This window comes from Antennarius striatus, chromosome 18, assembly GCF_040054535.1.
Source record: "Antennarius striatus isolate MH-2024 chromosome 18, ASM4005453v1, whole genome shotgun sequence".
Classification (NCBI taxonomy): Eukaryota; Metazoa; Chordata; class Actinopteri; order Lophiiformes; family Antennariidae; genus Antennarius; species Antennarius striatus.
Window position 1 is genome coordinate 5,326,795 of NC_090793.1, and position 16,165 is coordinate 5,342,959.

The window sequence follows — 16,165 nt, forward strand, 5'->3', positions numbered from 1 at the left end:
ATGCTTTTATTTACTTAATACAAAGATCAGCCTAGATTAAATATACAATCCTGTTATGCCATTTTAAAGTTCTGGCAACAATTGAATAGAGACTAATGTCTTACTAAGGTTTGTCTTTAAAATCTACTGCAACAGATTTTTATATTCCATGAACTTAAGTTTTGGTGAGAACTATCCGGTCAGTAAAATACAACTGATGCAGCGTCATTGAAGTGATCTCAGGCCTCACCTCTCCTCTGAGCATGTAAACGCTGAGATGGTGGCCTATCGAAGGTCCTTGCTGGCTCCTGCTGGAGTCACTGACATGCAACAGGAGTCCCGTTGAGCTCCGTGGACGAACACTGAACAGCAGCTCAAAGCTGGAGCCGAGAACAAAGGAGTCATCTGAAATAAAGAAAACAGGCATGATTATTGCCGTCATTAGCAACATAAAGACAATGAGACAACCATGAAAATTATGTACACTATACAGTGCACCCTCATTCCTCGCGGTTAATGCATTACAGGAACCACACGCAATTAATGGAATTCCACGATAGAGTGACAAACTATTTATCTTATTATTTACGGTAATTTAAACATTTATGAACCCTCCCCATACTGATATTAAACCAACTTCTACGCACTGTATTGCCAAACATATTAGTTTACCCATCCAAATAGTCAGAATCAGGTGCTTCAATCACTTCCATGGCCACATTCGTGAAAGAATGGGGCTGTGCTCAGGTGCTCAGTGAATTGGAAGAGTGGAACTGTGATAGGATTTCACCTGTGCAACACATCCAGTTGTGTTGCACAGGTGCTGGCTGTCGACTGTTGGTGGCCGGTTGGCTGTGGTTGCTGGGTGCGTGCTGTGGTGCCGGGGCACCCGGCCATATGTGGTGGGCTGGATGGTGGGCAGAGTGGTGCCGGGGGTTGGATCGGGGTCGGTCGTGGGGTTCGGCTGTTCGGCGGCTGCTTACAGGCACACGTAGGGACACCATAGTTAGGGCTTTGGGAACGGGCGGGTTGAAGGCAATGGGCTATATTGTGGGGTGGATTGCGGTGCTCTAGGGCACTGCGTCCTCCCCGTATGTGGCCCCACCCCCCAATCTTATTGCAACACACACTCACACTTTGGAGGGGGCCCTGCGATGTCTGGAGGAGTCTAGACATCACTGAGCTCCCCTCCAGACTTTTAATGCACCAAATTCCACACAGGGTACCACTCCAGCACAGGGCAGGGAGAATGCTTCCTCATCGCGAATTGGGGAAACATATTAACAGGGAGGGTAGTGGTGACTCCACATGTGATGGCACTTGTGGTGGGGCTTGACCCTTTGGGGTTGGGTGCCTGTGGCTCGGAGCTGTCGTTAGGGACTGGCTGCCTGGTCTGGGCTCGCGGTTCAGCCTGGGTGGGGGTTATTGGGGTCCTGGGCTTGGTTGCGGGCGTGTGGTGGTTATTGATGGTTTTCGGTGGCTGTCGGTTGGTGATCACTGGTTGTTGGTCATGGCTGTTGACTTGCCTCATGGTGGTAGTGACCGAGGTGCAGCCCTGCAGTGCTGATAGATATACTTTATTTATCCCAAACTGGAAAATTTAGTGTAGGCCATGTGGCAGCTTGCTAGAGATCTCTGGTGTGTCTCGTGGGCTGGTGTGGTCCCTATCTCTGGTCTTCCCAGGCTTGCCGGAGGCTGGATGGGCGTGTGGGGTGTGAGACCCTACGCTCGGGTCAAGGGCTCTTGCGATGGTGGGGTGTACCGTCCCTGTGCATTGAGCCAACCAGATGAGTCAGATTTTTCCAACTCTGGAGGTCTTGTGCCAGCTGCTCAGCATCCTCCACAGCGACTCCCTGTTGTCAGAGGTCACCCGCAATGACGTCGAGCAATCGGGTGCAGGACTTGCCTTGAGGTCATTTCCAGCCTGCGGCCTTAGGGTCAAACTGGAGAATGGCTCTTGTTGGGTGATCAGGTGGAAGGCGGAGTACATGACCAAACCAGCAGGTACGACGTTGCATCACCTGGCAAGAAGCTCTGGGCTGGCACATGTGGGCTCTAAGCACTTTGGTGGAAACCCGCTGGGGCCACCTGATGTTTTTGATGGTTCTGAGAGCCCTGCTATCAAAACCATCTATACTGGTAGCCAGGGTCTTGTTTCAGGGCCAAGTTATTAGCAGTAGAGCAGGATGGAGGGGATGGCAGAGTTGAGAATTCGGATTTTTGTCTTGCGTGAGATGGTCTGGTGCCGCCAGAGTGGCTTCCAGACAGACTGCAGAGCTGATCTTGCCAAAGCTCTTCTGCAGAGAATCTCTGGTTTAAGGTCCCAATTGTCCATCACTATGGACCCCAGATACATAAAGCTCCTGACAGGCTCCACAGTGTCATCACCCAGCTGCAAGGGAGGTGGATCCGGTCCGTCACCGACATGCATGAATTTGGTTTTAGTCCAGCTCACTTGAAGGCCAGCTTCTCTGCCTCTTCTCTGTATATGTCCAGGATGTCTCTCAGCTGTAGAATGTGCTGAGCAGGATGGTGTCGTCAGCATACTCCAGGTCGGTCAGGTGGTAGTTGCCAAGGGACACCCCAGGGACTCCCTCATAGACCCTGGACATCAGATGGTCAATGATGCATTTAAAAAGGTCAGGAGCGGCCACGCAGCCCTGGCGAAAGCCACTGGAGATGGGGAACCAGTTGAAGTCTCTGCCGTTGATACGGACACAGCTCTCTGAGTTGCTGTAGAGCAGCTTGAGCAGGGCAACAATCTTAGGTGGTGCTTCAAGGGTCTGTAGTGTACTCCAGAGTGAGGCACAGCATATGGTATCAAAGGCAGCCTTCAAATCAATGAACCCGATGTATAGATGGCGATCTTTGAGGAATTCATGGGTCTTATCTATGAGCAGGCGAATGGCAGAGATGTGGTCTGTAGTGGAGTGGTTAGGCATAAAGCCAGTCTCCTGGAGATGGCAGCGACTTCTGATGGCTGGGAGAGCACGGGTGAGCAAGATCCTGGTGAAGAGCTTGCCGGGGATGGAGAAAAGTTTGATGCCTCTGTGGTTGCTGCAGACTAGCCTGTTACCCCTATGTATCCAGAAGGGTAGGATGAGTCCTCTGGTCCAGTCGCTGGGAAGTCTCTCTGTCTCCCAAACATGGTTGAAGGTGTGGGTGAACCACTCAACAACACTGTCACCGACAGATTTTAGCATCTCAGCCATTACTGCACAAATGCCAGGGGCTTTCCTGCTGTTTTTTCAGAGTGGCTTTGACTTCCTCAGGTGTGATGGGATCTGTACTGCAGGCGTTGCTAGGGACTGTAGTGTTTGCAGTCGCGAGGATGGTGGGATCAGTCGGGGTGGAGCTGTGCTGCACAAGTAGGTTGAAGTGCTCTTTCCAGTGCGAGAGGCATTCTGCTTCTGTTGTTATGATGTTGCCATCAGAGTCTTTCAACAGGGCTATCTTGATAAGTGAACCATTGCGAGCTTGGCGCAGCAGAGTGTAGACACGGCTCATGTTGTTGGTATTGGCCGTGGACTCTAGGTGTTCGGCTTGTGCTTGCCAGAACTTCTCTCTGTCCTCAGCTACGGCCACATTGCACTGGTGTTTCAGTCACCAGTACTCGGTCAGGTCACCTTGGAGCCTGGTCTGGTGCCACTGGTCGATGGTGTGAAGTGTCCTCTCCGATATCCACGGCTTTTTGGGGGAGGATCGAGAGCATCCAAGGACATTGTGAGCTGACTGGATGACACTATCCTTGAGGGTCTGCCAATCCGTCACTTTGTCAGTGCTCAGGGCATCGAAGGTATGGAGGATGGAGCGAATGAACTCAGTGGCAGTGTTTGGATCACTGAGTAGGGAGGAGTACAAGCAAGGTTGAATCTAGGTGCTGGTTGGCTTGCAGCTATAACTTAAGCTGGGCCACCAGCAGGTGGTGGTTAAGCTCTGCTCCTCTGTAAACACGTAGTTGGTGACAAACAACTTCCAGCGTCGGGATATGAGGATGTGGTCCAACGCTTTTCTGGTTCTGCCATCTGGGCTGTACCATGTCCAGTGATGCATTCGTTTATAGGGAAACCAGTTATCAGCAAAGCAGAGGTTGTTGTGGTGGCAGAGAAGGAGAAGGCAGTTACCTTTGTCATTTGTAAGCCTGCAGCAAAAGTTGTGCCGAAAGGTGAGACTGTGGACCGATCACTGCTGGAGAGAGTGGCATTGGTGTCAGTGAGGATAATGGCGATGTTGTGTGGTGGGGCTTGGCCAACAGCCTGATGGAATTGGTCAAAGAAGGCATTCTTCGCCTCCTCATCAGCAACATTGGTTTGAGCATAGGCAACAGTGACTGTCATCTTGCCATGTTGATGGAGAAAGTCAGCCGACAACAGCCTGTCTCTCAGAGGAGTCCAGCTGATGAGGCACTTACGGAGGGCATTTGGGAAGGCAAGTGTCACGCCAAACAGGCCTGTTTGTCTCTCGGGGCCGCTCCAGATGTAGCATTGGTCACCTGCTGTTGTTTCGCCATTGCTTTCCCATCGTACTTCACAGAACCCTGCCAGGGTGATGTTATAGCGGCTGAGCTCTCGGGACAGCGGAGCGACAGCTTCAGGGAGAAGGAGTGTCTGGAAGTTCCATGTGGCGACACGGGTCCTACGACGAAGGTTGATCCGTATTCGTTGGTTGGGGGCAGGCTGGGGTCCATTATTGTGCTGGTCAGTCAGGCTTCTTTTTCTGGTCAGTTTCGTAACAAAGGGTGCCTCCTGGATGAGTTGTTAGCCCTCCGCAGGATAGTCGACTGGTGGGGCTGCCACCTCACAGCATGCCGACACGCTGGAGTCTTTGTTTGTCTAGAACCATCCGCCATGGGTGACCCTATCAGGAGCAAGCTCCCGACGGTATCGCTCTCCAGGGTCACTGGAATGCACAAGCCCCCTCGCCACGCCAAGGCAAGACCCATAAGAGGGTCAGTGGAGTAGGCTGGTGGAGTGGAGACAGACACTCACTCCCTGCGGCTGTCTCCACGAGCTGCGGGGGGCTTCTCTGTCTCCTTGAGATGGGGGGTTCGGGTAGGATGTGGGTGTGGTGGATGGAGGTGGGCCTCCTTACCCCATACCCCTTGGGCCTGTCCTGGGCGCCCTGGTGGTGGCAGCCGCTACCTCTTCTGGTTTCTTGGTCTACGTGGTTCTCGACTCCCCCAGTGGGTCTTCAGGTGACAGCTTTTGGATGCTCATGGGGTTGGGGGGTACCCAGCTACCGTGGCCATACTGGGTTCTGGTAGCTTCTCTGGGTGTTGTTTTCATCACACATGCATGTTGGTTCAGGGCCTACCAGCTTCTGTCGAGTACAATTGTTGAGAACCGTTGGGTCCCGTCAGTATGTGATGACTTTCTCTTCAGACATCACACCAATCTCAGGCCTTCTATCTTCCTTCTGCACTGCTTTCCTCTGGTGACCTACTCTATACTGTCAGGACCTCCATTAATCTGGTGTTCTATAACAACGGCGTTAAGGTAGTTGTGAGAAATGATGAAACAGCTCAAATTTCTTCCACTCTAACGGCACTGCCTGTCTATCCACTACCTGGTTTGTGTTTTCTCTCTCCTCCTGGTTTCCTCCTAACACACAAAGGTGCAGCACTTCCCTCTCTGGCTCACAGTAGGAAATTCTAATAAAAATTAACAACTTAGTTTCCAGAGAGGACCGGTGATGGCCACATGCATGCATTAAAATATACAGTATAAAACAGTTTGCCGCAAGACTAAAACAAGCATTGATCTAATAAAAAGTTGACGCCCTTTAATGGGGTTAAACTTTAATGGGGTTAAACTATGAGAATACATGCAGACAAAAAAAATATTACCATAAATACGATAAATAGTCGCTATATTGCGGAATTTGTTATTCATTTGTGGTTCCTGGAACATATTAACCGTGACAAATGAGGGTGCACTGTTGAAGAAGGCTGAAGAAAACCTAAGGAGATCAATGTGAGTTACAGTGAAACCACACACGGAATGATCAGTCAATATCTGTGTGTGTGCGAGAGTGGAGCAGCGTCTACTCTGGCTGCAGTGGTGTGTCTCTGTAGGGAGGGGTTGGGGCTGTTTGTGACTGGCCAATCACAGCGTGTGAAGACAGTTATGAGGATTTTCCTTCAGCTCGAGCACGAGTATTGACGAGTTTTACTCGTGTCATGCTCTTGTCAAAATGTTTTATCTGTGCCCGATACTCATCTGAAACGAGTACCCAGCTCAACCCTACTTTCCATCTTGCTTGGTACTGACAATTACACCAACAGACTAAAGTCCTCAGCTGGGATGAAATATAATAGTTATTTAAGCATAGGAGTGCATATCCTCCCTTGTTTTTACCCAACTGGAGAGTTTGAAATCTAATGTAATTTAATCTCCCTGGTTTTTTTCCCTTGTCAAATAAAGCCTGAAATTAATTTATCCCATTCCTTGAACAGTCTGTTATTTCGATTGGACGAGCTTGAAACAAATACAACATTCTGGGCAAGATGTTCATTGACACTATCTCAATCCTTGATTCAAAGTTTAATATCGGCAATAAATTCCATCTTTTCATGTGTTCTTTATTTTCTGATTTAACAACTTGTAATTGCAATGTGCGATTTCATAAAGTATATTCAATAAAGTATATTGGCATTTCTACCAAATTCTTGCAAAGTTGGAGAGTTGGAGACACATTTTCAAAAGTTGTTTTTTTCCCAAAACCTTGTTCATACATAAATTGTGCCATGTTTCTACGGTACAAATCTAGTAAAGGCGCAGTCAAATTCCATATATTAATCTCTTGCCTGTTCTTAAAATGTTTTTCCGCTCCTGAAATTTGTCACTATGTAACACTGCAACACACTTCAATAATAATAATTATATTAATCTGTTAATTTTTTGTGGCAATACACCCTCTAAAGAGGCAGCAGTGCACAGTGGTAGAGCGGGTGGTAGAGCGAGTTCCTAAGATCGGCGGTTCGATTCCCGCTCCTGCCCAAGAGTGAGCTGACAGTGGGAGGTGTCAGCTCACCTCCAGAGCACTGCCGTGGTGCCCTTGAGCAAGACGCCGTCCCTCCTTTACAAGTTGCTCATTTTGGACCCTCCACAAAGGGGCTGCCTGCCACTCTACCTCCCCTTGCATGCCTACAGCCCACCCTGTGTGTGCATGTGCTACAGGGGGCTGTAAAAACTGAAACTAACATGTATGCATGCGTTTGAAGTATTCACTAACTGGAGTGTGCTCTTAATTTCTCATCGGGGATCAGATTAGTATATAAAAATTTTAAAAGAAAGAATATTTTTAGAAATTAATTTTGAATAGCTTTACAATTAAATCACTTAAAATCATTTTTCAAACAACTTTCAAAGTTTCAAAATTTAAATGCAATCTTTTTTTAAAAATGAATTACAGTGATCTTTAAGATCTCAGAGTTAATTATTACATCGAATGCACATTTAACTAATAGTTATCATGTAATTTAATTTAATGACTTTGATCTTATTTTATTTTACAAAACATTCAGCGTGTCTAGCATGTTTTGTACTTGAAATTGCATTAAATACCAAAAATATAGAAAATGAATACTCGAGTTATTCACATACTGAAATGATAACCTTTAACAGCTCCTTCATTGGCGCACCTCCAATTAGCAACTTGTAAAGGGTACAGCGTCTTGATCAAGGGCGTCTTGGCAGTGCTTGAAAGGTAAACTGACACCTCCCACTGTCAGTTCACACTCCAAAATTTACAATAGTCTTGAATCACCCACCGTCCGGTTCCTAGTCCAAGCCTTAGTGGATGCTGTGTAACTTCCTGGCCAGAAATTCAAATGTGTGGCAAAAACCAGGCTCCACCCACGGAGTAAAACTTGTGAAAGTTGAAAGTGTGTGACAGCATTTTTTGAATCATGTTTTTTAATTAAAAAACAAACAAACTGTAAAGTGTATCTAAATATTTTACATTGTTTAAAATAAACCAAACATTCATTTTAAAATATACCATTGGAAAAACTGAAAAAAAACTATTATAAGTATTATTTTCAGGGATTGAAATTTAGGGGTTGTAGATAGGGACAACTACTTCCAAATAGAAAGTACCTAGGAAGGTAGCATAAATGATGATTTTGTATATATTTAGTTTAATTACTATCTAGTTACAGTATTGTTTTTAACTAGATCACAACATAATCTAAGTAGTAGTAGTTGTAGAATATGGACGTAGTAGTAATAAAGTTTAATTAATTTCCCTGACGGAACCTCCTGAAGGGATCAATCAAGTCTTTACTCTAGTTTTTTTTCATATTGTTGGATAGCAGTTTGTACGAATTCGGTAGAATGACTAATATATCTATCTTAAAATTTAGTGTATACAATTCTTTTGGAATTTTGACCCCTACATATTTTATATTATCCTGATTCTGGTTCAAGTCAAAGCCAGTTTTTATGATTTGGCTAGGTTTATAATTGAAGCTTACAATTGGGGTCTTTGAAATATTTTATTTATAGCCTGATACAGTCATACAATCTTCTGCACCACTTTATCCGCTGTCCTGAGTCAGGGGGATCTGGAGCCTATCCCAACTGGCTTAGGGCATGAGGCGGGGGAAACTCCAGACGCGACGCCAGTGCACTGCAGAGCCACACAAAGACAGACAAACACGCACGCACACCCAATCCACGCAGATAATATGCAAAATCCACACAGAGCAGGATTCGAATCTGGAACCGCCTTGCTGTGTGGCGACAGCGCTACCCACTGCACCACCCTCCGTGACGCGCCACAGAGCATGAAGCAGTAGAAAATGAATGAATGAGCCTGAGCTTCAAGGAATGACATTAGTTTTAAAATGGAACTTTCTGGGTTTGATAATCAGGACGTCGTCAGCAAATAAAAAGATTTCATGTTGTTGGGCTAACATTTCTATACCTACAATATCGTTATCCTGAGTAATACCTTAGCTTAGTCCTTCAATAAACAGGGAAAACAGTAGTGGGCTCATAGAACAGCCTTGTGTGGTGACCCTCTCCAGGTCAAATGAGTTTGATATTACTCCATTTACTTTTATTCTTGCTATTGGACTGTTATACAAAGCTTTAATAATATTAATTAAGGTCTGGTGAAATCCAAATTGCCCCAGAATTCTGTACAGAATCTAGACTCAATCAAACCGACTCTATATTTTATTTTTAATGTTCAATTATGTGTAGTGCTACACAAATGTTATCTTTGAGTCTGTCTTTGCTTAATACATTCTGTTTGGTCCAAACTTGTTATCTGAGGTAGAATAATTTCCTTAAACTTCCTTGTTTGATATCAAGGAAAACAGCTTTGCTCAAAGAAGGACGGATTGAGCCAGTCCTGAGAACATAGTTAAATGTTTCCTTCATTCTGGAAATGGGATGTCACTTATGTTCATATGCGAGTTAAGGCAGGTGGGCGAATACTTTTGCCAATGTAGTTTATCAAGAATAAATCCACTTAAAGATTTATTTAATTTTTAACTAATCAGAGAGAATACTGAGATGCTGCTCTGTAAGTAATCAGTTCCCATTAATATCTGATGTGTAATTTAGAGTTCGTTTCACTCTGTGTACTGCAGTGGAGTCGTACATAGAATACAGAAAATATAACAAAATGTGTGAATGATACCAATAGACATTTCAAAAACATAATTGTTAACTTCTCAAGTTAGATTTCCTACTAATTGCAGACAGAAAACCATGGATATCATAGCAGTCATTAGAAAAGTTTAAATGTGTACTCACTGACAATGACATGCCCTCCGTCCCCCGAGAAATAAGCCCCTCTTTGTGTCTGACCCTCAAAGCAGGGGCCAGAGCCATGGTTTGTGGTTGGATTTAACATCAGTGCTCCATTCATTTTGAAATTGCGGATACATCCAGACACACTTTGCTTTGGAAGTCCCTTTGACTTAAAGTTGATAAATATAGTGAATGAATTATTTGTGTTAATTGAGCAGCATTTATTTACTTTTATTCTGATTTACCTTCAACTCCTTGTGGAAGGACTCTGGGGCATTGCCGAGGTACACAGGTGAGACAAAGTGCTGCATAGATGTCAACTCGGTGTTTGTCAACTGACCGTCCTGCGCTCTGATCCCATCAACAACCAATCGAAATTTCTTCTTTTCCAGGCTGAATATTATCTACAAACAACAGTTATACAAGTAAAAATGGAAAGTGTCTCTCTCTAGTGGTAGCATTTAAATACAGGTGGTGACGTGTGAGTCCACCGACCGAGTGCCACTTTCCATCATTGTACTTCTCCCTATTGAAGATCTCCTTCTGTTTACCCACAGACAGTCTGATCCTGCCTTTGGATATGTATAAAGCAAGATGCGAGCGCCCTCCTCTGGTGGCGGCAAAGAACAGCAGGCCTTCAGAAGCCCTGGTTCTGATATCCAGAGAGAAGTGGGGCCTGGAAAGGATGAAACTTCATCTTCAGTAATGTTACATGTTGGCTCAGATATAACTGCGGGAGTATTTCTGTGACTAGGAGCTCATTTTTCTCTTTAACATTCACAAGAATATTTTAACATTGTGCAAAGTTAAATCGCTCACCTAGGCTGCAGGACCTGCAGTGGAAGGCCAAAGGTCAGGCTGCTAGGGCCACCCATGCGGTAAGCATTTTGAACCAGGGCTGGTAATATACACACTGATACACTGTCATTTATGGCCTGAATCACCTAAAACAACACAAACATGAACAAACACTCAACAGGAAGAACTATGCTGGCTCTCCATTGTTCCAACATCTTTGGAAGGTGTTCTGCTCCATAAATAAAGAATAGAGGTGCAGAGGTGCATAAGTAATGACATCTCAACATATACAAAATACTGTGTGTGTACTAAAGCAGGGCTGAAGAAAGGATGACACAAAAGGTTCATCGTTAGATGAGAAATTGTGTCTGTAGTTTGAGCTTTAACAATCTTCACTACGATCAATCCACCTGATGATCAGAAAACAAAAAAATGTAACTTAAAATAACCTCTTTAGATTGATATATTGGTCAAAATTCATATAATTCAATTGTACTAGCATTGAAGACAAATGAAACACAACATCAACTGTCGGTTACAGAGCTGTAACAGGTGAAAATTTACTTCTGCATTCTAACATGGTGATTGTGACGTCATAGCTAGTGTATTTAGTAGTAATCCCAACTAGTCAGTGGCATAATATATGAGGATTGATTTTGGTTACAGGTAAATGTGGTCGTTTGAACTTTATATGGAGCTTTTTGTACAACATGCATGAACGTGGTGGCGCATGTGGCTTTAGTGTTTTTCAGGTTTAGGGTCAGGCTCAAGATTAATAGGAGTAAACTTGCAATGAAAGTGCAGAGAATATAAAATATGGCTCATGGGTTGGCTTAATGTAAAATCAGTCACAGGACACATCCATGCTACATAATGCAACATGAAGCCACTAATTTCACTATACCATTGCATGTGGTGTTTTCACAATAGATTAAGCAGGTTATAAGACTTTTATGACCTCATCCAGCAGCTGATAGTTCCATATTTAAGACTATCTATTGTGTGTTAAGCCAAATAGAGTGGTATGGTGATGAAGGCCAATTTAGTCAGATGTTTATGACGGGCATACAAGATCTACATTGATCTGGAAGGAGTGATGTAATCATGCTTTTGAGGTTATTGAATTAAATATTGGGAACACCAACAAAGCCTGTAAGGAAAGGCTTTAAAATGTCTCAAAGGCTTCATAATGTATTATAAATTTAACTCAGTACTCAGCCTTAATGCTGGGAGTTTCCAGAGATGGAACACTGTTAAATATTGAGATATTTGGTAAGGAAAGTAGCCCGGTAGTGAAAATAACATCTCACAGGACTTTGCTGGATCACATCAGAAATTTTAATGCAAAACACATTTGAAATTATCATTTGTTTCCCTCTGTGTTAATAAAAGTAAAGTATAAAACAATATACAAGGTCAGAATCTCAGATACAGACCATGTGATATTTGTGTTTGGATTTAACTGTTACCATTTGTAATTTTATTTCATAATTTACATTTATTATCATTATCATTTTATAATGTCATATAATGAATGTTTCCATTAGGTGTGAAAGTGGGGAGTTAGCAGATACATGCTTGAAAATGACTGGGAAAGTGGTTCATTGAAAGAAAGAAAAGAGACGTGCTTGATTTCAAGCTTGTTATTCACAATATTTTGTTTGTAATTACTGGATTACAACAGACAGATACACAAGGCATTGAGTAAATCTTATGACTATTATGAATGATTATTCAAAGTTTTTATTAAAGTAGACTGCAGTGGATGAACTTGCGATTAAACAACATAGCACTACAGGGCAAAATGCCAGATTATTAGATTCTTGTCAGCATCAGCAGATCTTAGGGCTCCTTCTTCTTCATTTCTGGAAATAAGGCAGCAAAATATAATGTAAAGAACGTCAGCACAAAAAGCTAATGTGTAAGTAGCGTGTACAGGTAAATAATTTTCATGGTCAAAAAATGTTATAATGCTGCTGTTTCACAAGATAAAAGTAAATCATCAATTCACCATTTTCATTATGTTCATCGTAGTTTTAAAAGTGACCTTGACAAACAACTCATGCATTTTAAATAAGCAGGAACAAAACTCTTATTTCATCGAAATATCAAGTTTTCCCTTCCAAATAAAAAAAACCCCTTCCTTCTCAGTGTGTGTTAATTTGCCATTAGTTAACAGTAGAAAGTACAAAGACCTTCTGTTTGTATCTTTGTGCTGATTTTAATTGATATTCAAATGTATTAACATTTTTGTGGAAAAAAAAAATTATTCCGACCAACACGGCCAACATGTTTCAAGCGAGTCAGGACAGGAACAACAAGTTAAACACATAAGCAACCAAAAGTTGTGGAATGTTCCAAAAATAGTCCTGTCTGGAATGTTTCATCAGGAAGACCTAATTAGTAACAGGCAATAGAATCCTGATTGGTTGTGGAAGGGTCATCCTCGCAGTGCAAGCATGGAAAGGACGATGTTCACTGTTGTAAAATATGGATGCATGATATCACTTCATGGCCTAAAAAAATTCTTAAAACCATTGATCATAATGTGATCAATGACTGCATAATTGTGTTTTACACAGATTCTGATAATTTCAATTGGGTATTTCTACAGAGCTTGACACTAGCAGGTTATCACCACATTTATCTGCTGAAAGTAGAAAGTTTTTGCTAGTTGAAAATACAAATCCTGTTTTAAAAATGGAACATTTACTGGAAAGATTAGGAAAATTGAGGCCTCTGGTTCATAACACATTTTGGATAGAAAGATTAGACTTTGGAAATGAAAATTAAATTGCATCTTCACCATTTCCAGAGTTTTACATGATGAACAAGCACTGGATCTTATTTTAAAGATCTGAACAAGATCAGTGATTTTGTGTTGCATGGGGGGAGGAGGATGCTCAATAATTTATATCCATCTTCTTACATTTCCTTGGATTACATTAGGTGTGATGTGTAGCATAAACACTCACTTTCTTAGTGACACGGTCCAGCATCAGCTGAGCCGGACTGTCAGTGGAGCAAACGTCAAGTAGGACATCTCCGGTGGCCTGGAAGTTGCTGAGGTCCTCAGTTTTGTACATATTCTCAGGCCTACATGTATCAAACAATAAACACCATATGTTACTTTAAATCATGCAGCTATGTTAGGTACACAACATAGCCAGAGGCAATCATACCGTCTTGTGTAGAGGTTGGAAATGCACCCCTTATACTTGTTTCGCCCCAGGAACAAGGAACCACCTGTGTCAGGTATGGGAGAGCTGCTACTCTGCTCCTGACCCATGTCTTCATCATCAATCATCAGCTCAATCCTGTTCGGAAAAACCCCCATGGTATTTTGTTTTTTGTATGTACTTTCAAGTTAATGCTTTTGAGGGAAGAACTTTCAATTCTTCTTAATTTATGAAATATGAATAAGAACCTCATGTCACACTTAGCTCCCTTCATACCTTCCATTTCTCTTAGTTACAGTCAAATAATGCCACTGGCTGTCGTGGTATTGTTTTTTTGATTTCCAAATATTGTTGAAATTTAGAATCACATGGCCATTTTCCAAAAGGAGATTCATCCCAGTAGCCTGGAAAACAGTAAAAAAGATTTTAGAATCTGACCTAGTTCAGCATGTTGCCTTATGGAGATCCAATCCCAAACATGAAATACAAAGTAAATGTGAGGGCCAACCAGCTGTTTGTCCTGGAGAATGAGACCCTGACTCTCTGTGCTCTTGAATCCAAGGGAAACAGTGACGTTGTCGGCCAAGCTAAAGCCTGCGAGGTCTGCCGACAGAGAGCTCCCCGTGCTGAACTCTGCTTTACGGATAGCCTACACAAAAAGACAGACATTTCATGTCAGTTATATTATCCTATCTAGTAGCCTTTGTACAAGTTGGATGTTGGTAACTGGTTTGGGATGCAGAGGTGAATGTCATACCATGGAAGCCCTGGGACAACCTTTACTGATGCCCACTTGCTCAGCAACAGGTTTAAAGCCTTTGTTCAGCTTCAGATTCTTGAGGCATCCTTTAAATGGCTGCATGGAGATGTTATACCTGTGGGAAACGGCAAAATCTGAAGCTGTCAGAGATAAGGTATGACAAAGAAAACTGAAACAGCACAATTAAAGGTAAAATATGTCACCTCTCTCTTAGGTCTTGTGGGGCACCACCAACATAGTACTCTTTAAAGTCATCATTCTTGTATGGAGCTTGCACTGTAACCACATCTTTACTGGCTATTCGAACAGTCATCTTCCCTTGGACTGTACTGATGATGAGTATGTCTGTCCAGTCATTTGTCTGAAGAGAGATGGGGACATGAATTAGCGGAATCAATTATTGTTTATTTTCAAAATGTAATCTGATTGATTGCCACTGGAATTACCGGGAACATTTTATCATTTTTTGTGACTGGTCCTGTGAGCAAATTACTGCGCAGGAAAATGAAGCCCTTCTCCATCGTCACAGTGAAGTAATAGTTCTGTGTAGAAAAGGATATATAAGACTTAAATTGTTCAAACATATAGATACAATTTATCTAAAAAATACATCAAGATGTAACATTTAAGATGTGAACGTATGATTTACCTCAGATCCTATGTATAATATGAGGCCATTTTCTGAACGAGAATAGACGGACATACTGATGAGGAGGACAGGATACTTTTTATCTATGATCACTTTGCTGTATCCGGTGCCTTCATAGTATTCAGAATCCACTGGAGGAACATATCTAGATAGAGGCAAGAAAAGTCAGAAAATATTTAAAAATTCAGATAAAGAACTTTTTCGATCCCTTATTTTCAGGACCACAGTCTGGAACTACACATCTGCTCAGATTGAGGCTGGGGGAAATATCTGGTGATTGCTATCTGGTCAAAGTGTCACCAGATGGCAAGACAAACAACTTTAATAGAGTTTCATCACTCTAGACCGACCTCTTGCATGGTGTCACCAAATTGATCCTCTTTGCATTTTGGAAGTTGTAGAGACTGACAGCTTTGTCGTTTATGGAGGAGAACTCAATGCAGCCCTTGTACATGGGATAGTTGAGAGAAGCCGGCGGCTGAGAAGAAGCAGAGAGAGTTGTCAATTAAACGCATGTTCATTCATAATGAAACTAGATAGTGCTGTGTTTATTTCCTTGCTGCTTACAGTAAAATTGGCGGGGTAGCCTCCAACATAAATGACAATATCACTGGGGCTGAGATCCAGGAGGTTCTTGTTTTCTTCTCCTTGCTTGGTGCTCTCAATTGGTTCACCGGGATTCTTTGAGGTAAAATCTTTTGTCAGGACCATCTTTGCATCTTGATAAATTCTAGATTGTAAATGGGGAAAAGATCCACGTTTAAATCTACACTAGGAACAGGCAAATTAAAAGAGGATCAAGGTGTCATTTTACCTGTGTAGGTCCACTTTGTCAAACTTTGACAGCTCAGACGCAGACTTGGTGATGTAACCAGTCTTCATTTCGTGCTTGACCCCATTGAGCTTGTATACGCCATACAGCACGTTGTCCCTCAGAACCATACCTATGTAGTTTTTAGATGGCTACAAGACAATGTTTGTCAATACTATATGTATTAGTGCTAAAAAAAAAAATCTTGATATGAAAACATGTGCA

General features: G+C 42.8%; 1 protein-coding gene across 2 annotated transcripts in view; it reads right to left on the reverse strand.

The window, feature by feature from the left end:
- The window catches only part of LOC137611922 (laminin subunit alpha-3-like), an 80,858-nt gene that overhangs the window by 16,658 nt on the left and 48,035 nt on the right, over positions 1-16,165 (reverse strand). For both annotated transcript variants that reach the window (XM_068340088.1, XM_068340087.1), the window contains exons 58-73: positions 15,944-16,092; positions 15,697-15,859; positions 15,480-15,607; positions 15,130-15,274; positions 14,927-15,022; positions 14,684-14,841; positions 14,478-14,595; positions 14,229-14,369; positions 13,997-14,124; positions 13,724-13,858; positions 13,517-13,637; positions 10,563-10,687; positions 10,239-10,419; positions 9,989-10,147; positions 9,747-9,912; positions 230-384 (exon numbers count right to left, since the gene is read on the reverse strand). In XM_068340088.1, the coding sequence (XP_068196189.1) occupies positions 230-384; positions 9,747-9,912; positions 9,989-10,147; positions 10,239-10,419; positions 10,563-10,687; positions 13,517-13,637; positions 13,724-13,858; positions 13,997-14,124; positions 14,229-14,369; positions 14,478-14,595; positions 14,684-14,841; positions 14,927-15,022; positions 15,130-15,274; positions 15,480-15,607; positions 15,697-15,859; positions 15,944-16,092 (2,268 nt within the window). The remainder of the gene's footprint in view (positions 1-229; positions 385-9,746; positions 9,913-9,988; positions 10,148-10,238; positions 10,420-10,562; positions 10,688-13,516; positions 13,638-13,723; positions 13,859-13,996; positions 14,125-14,228; positions 14,370-14,477; positions 14,596-14,683; positions 14,842-14,926; positions 15,023-15,129; positions 15,275-15,479; positions 15,608-15,696; positions 15,860-15,943; positions 16,093-16,165) is intronic.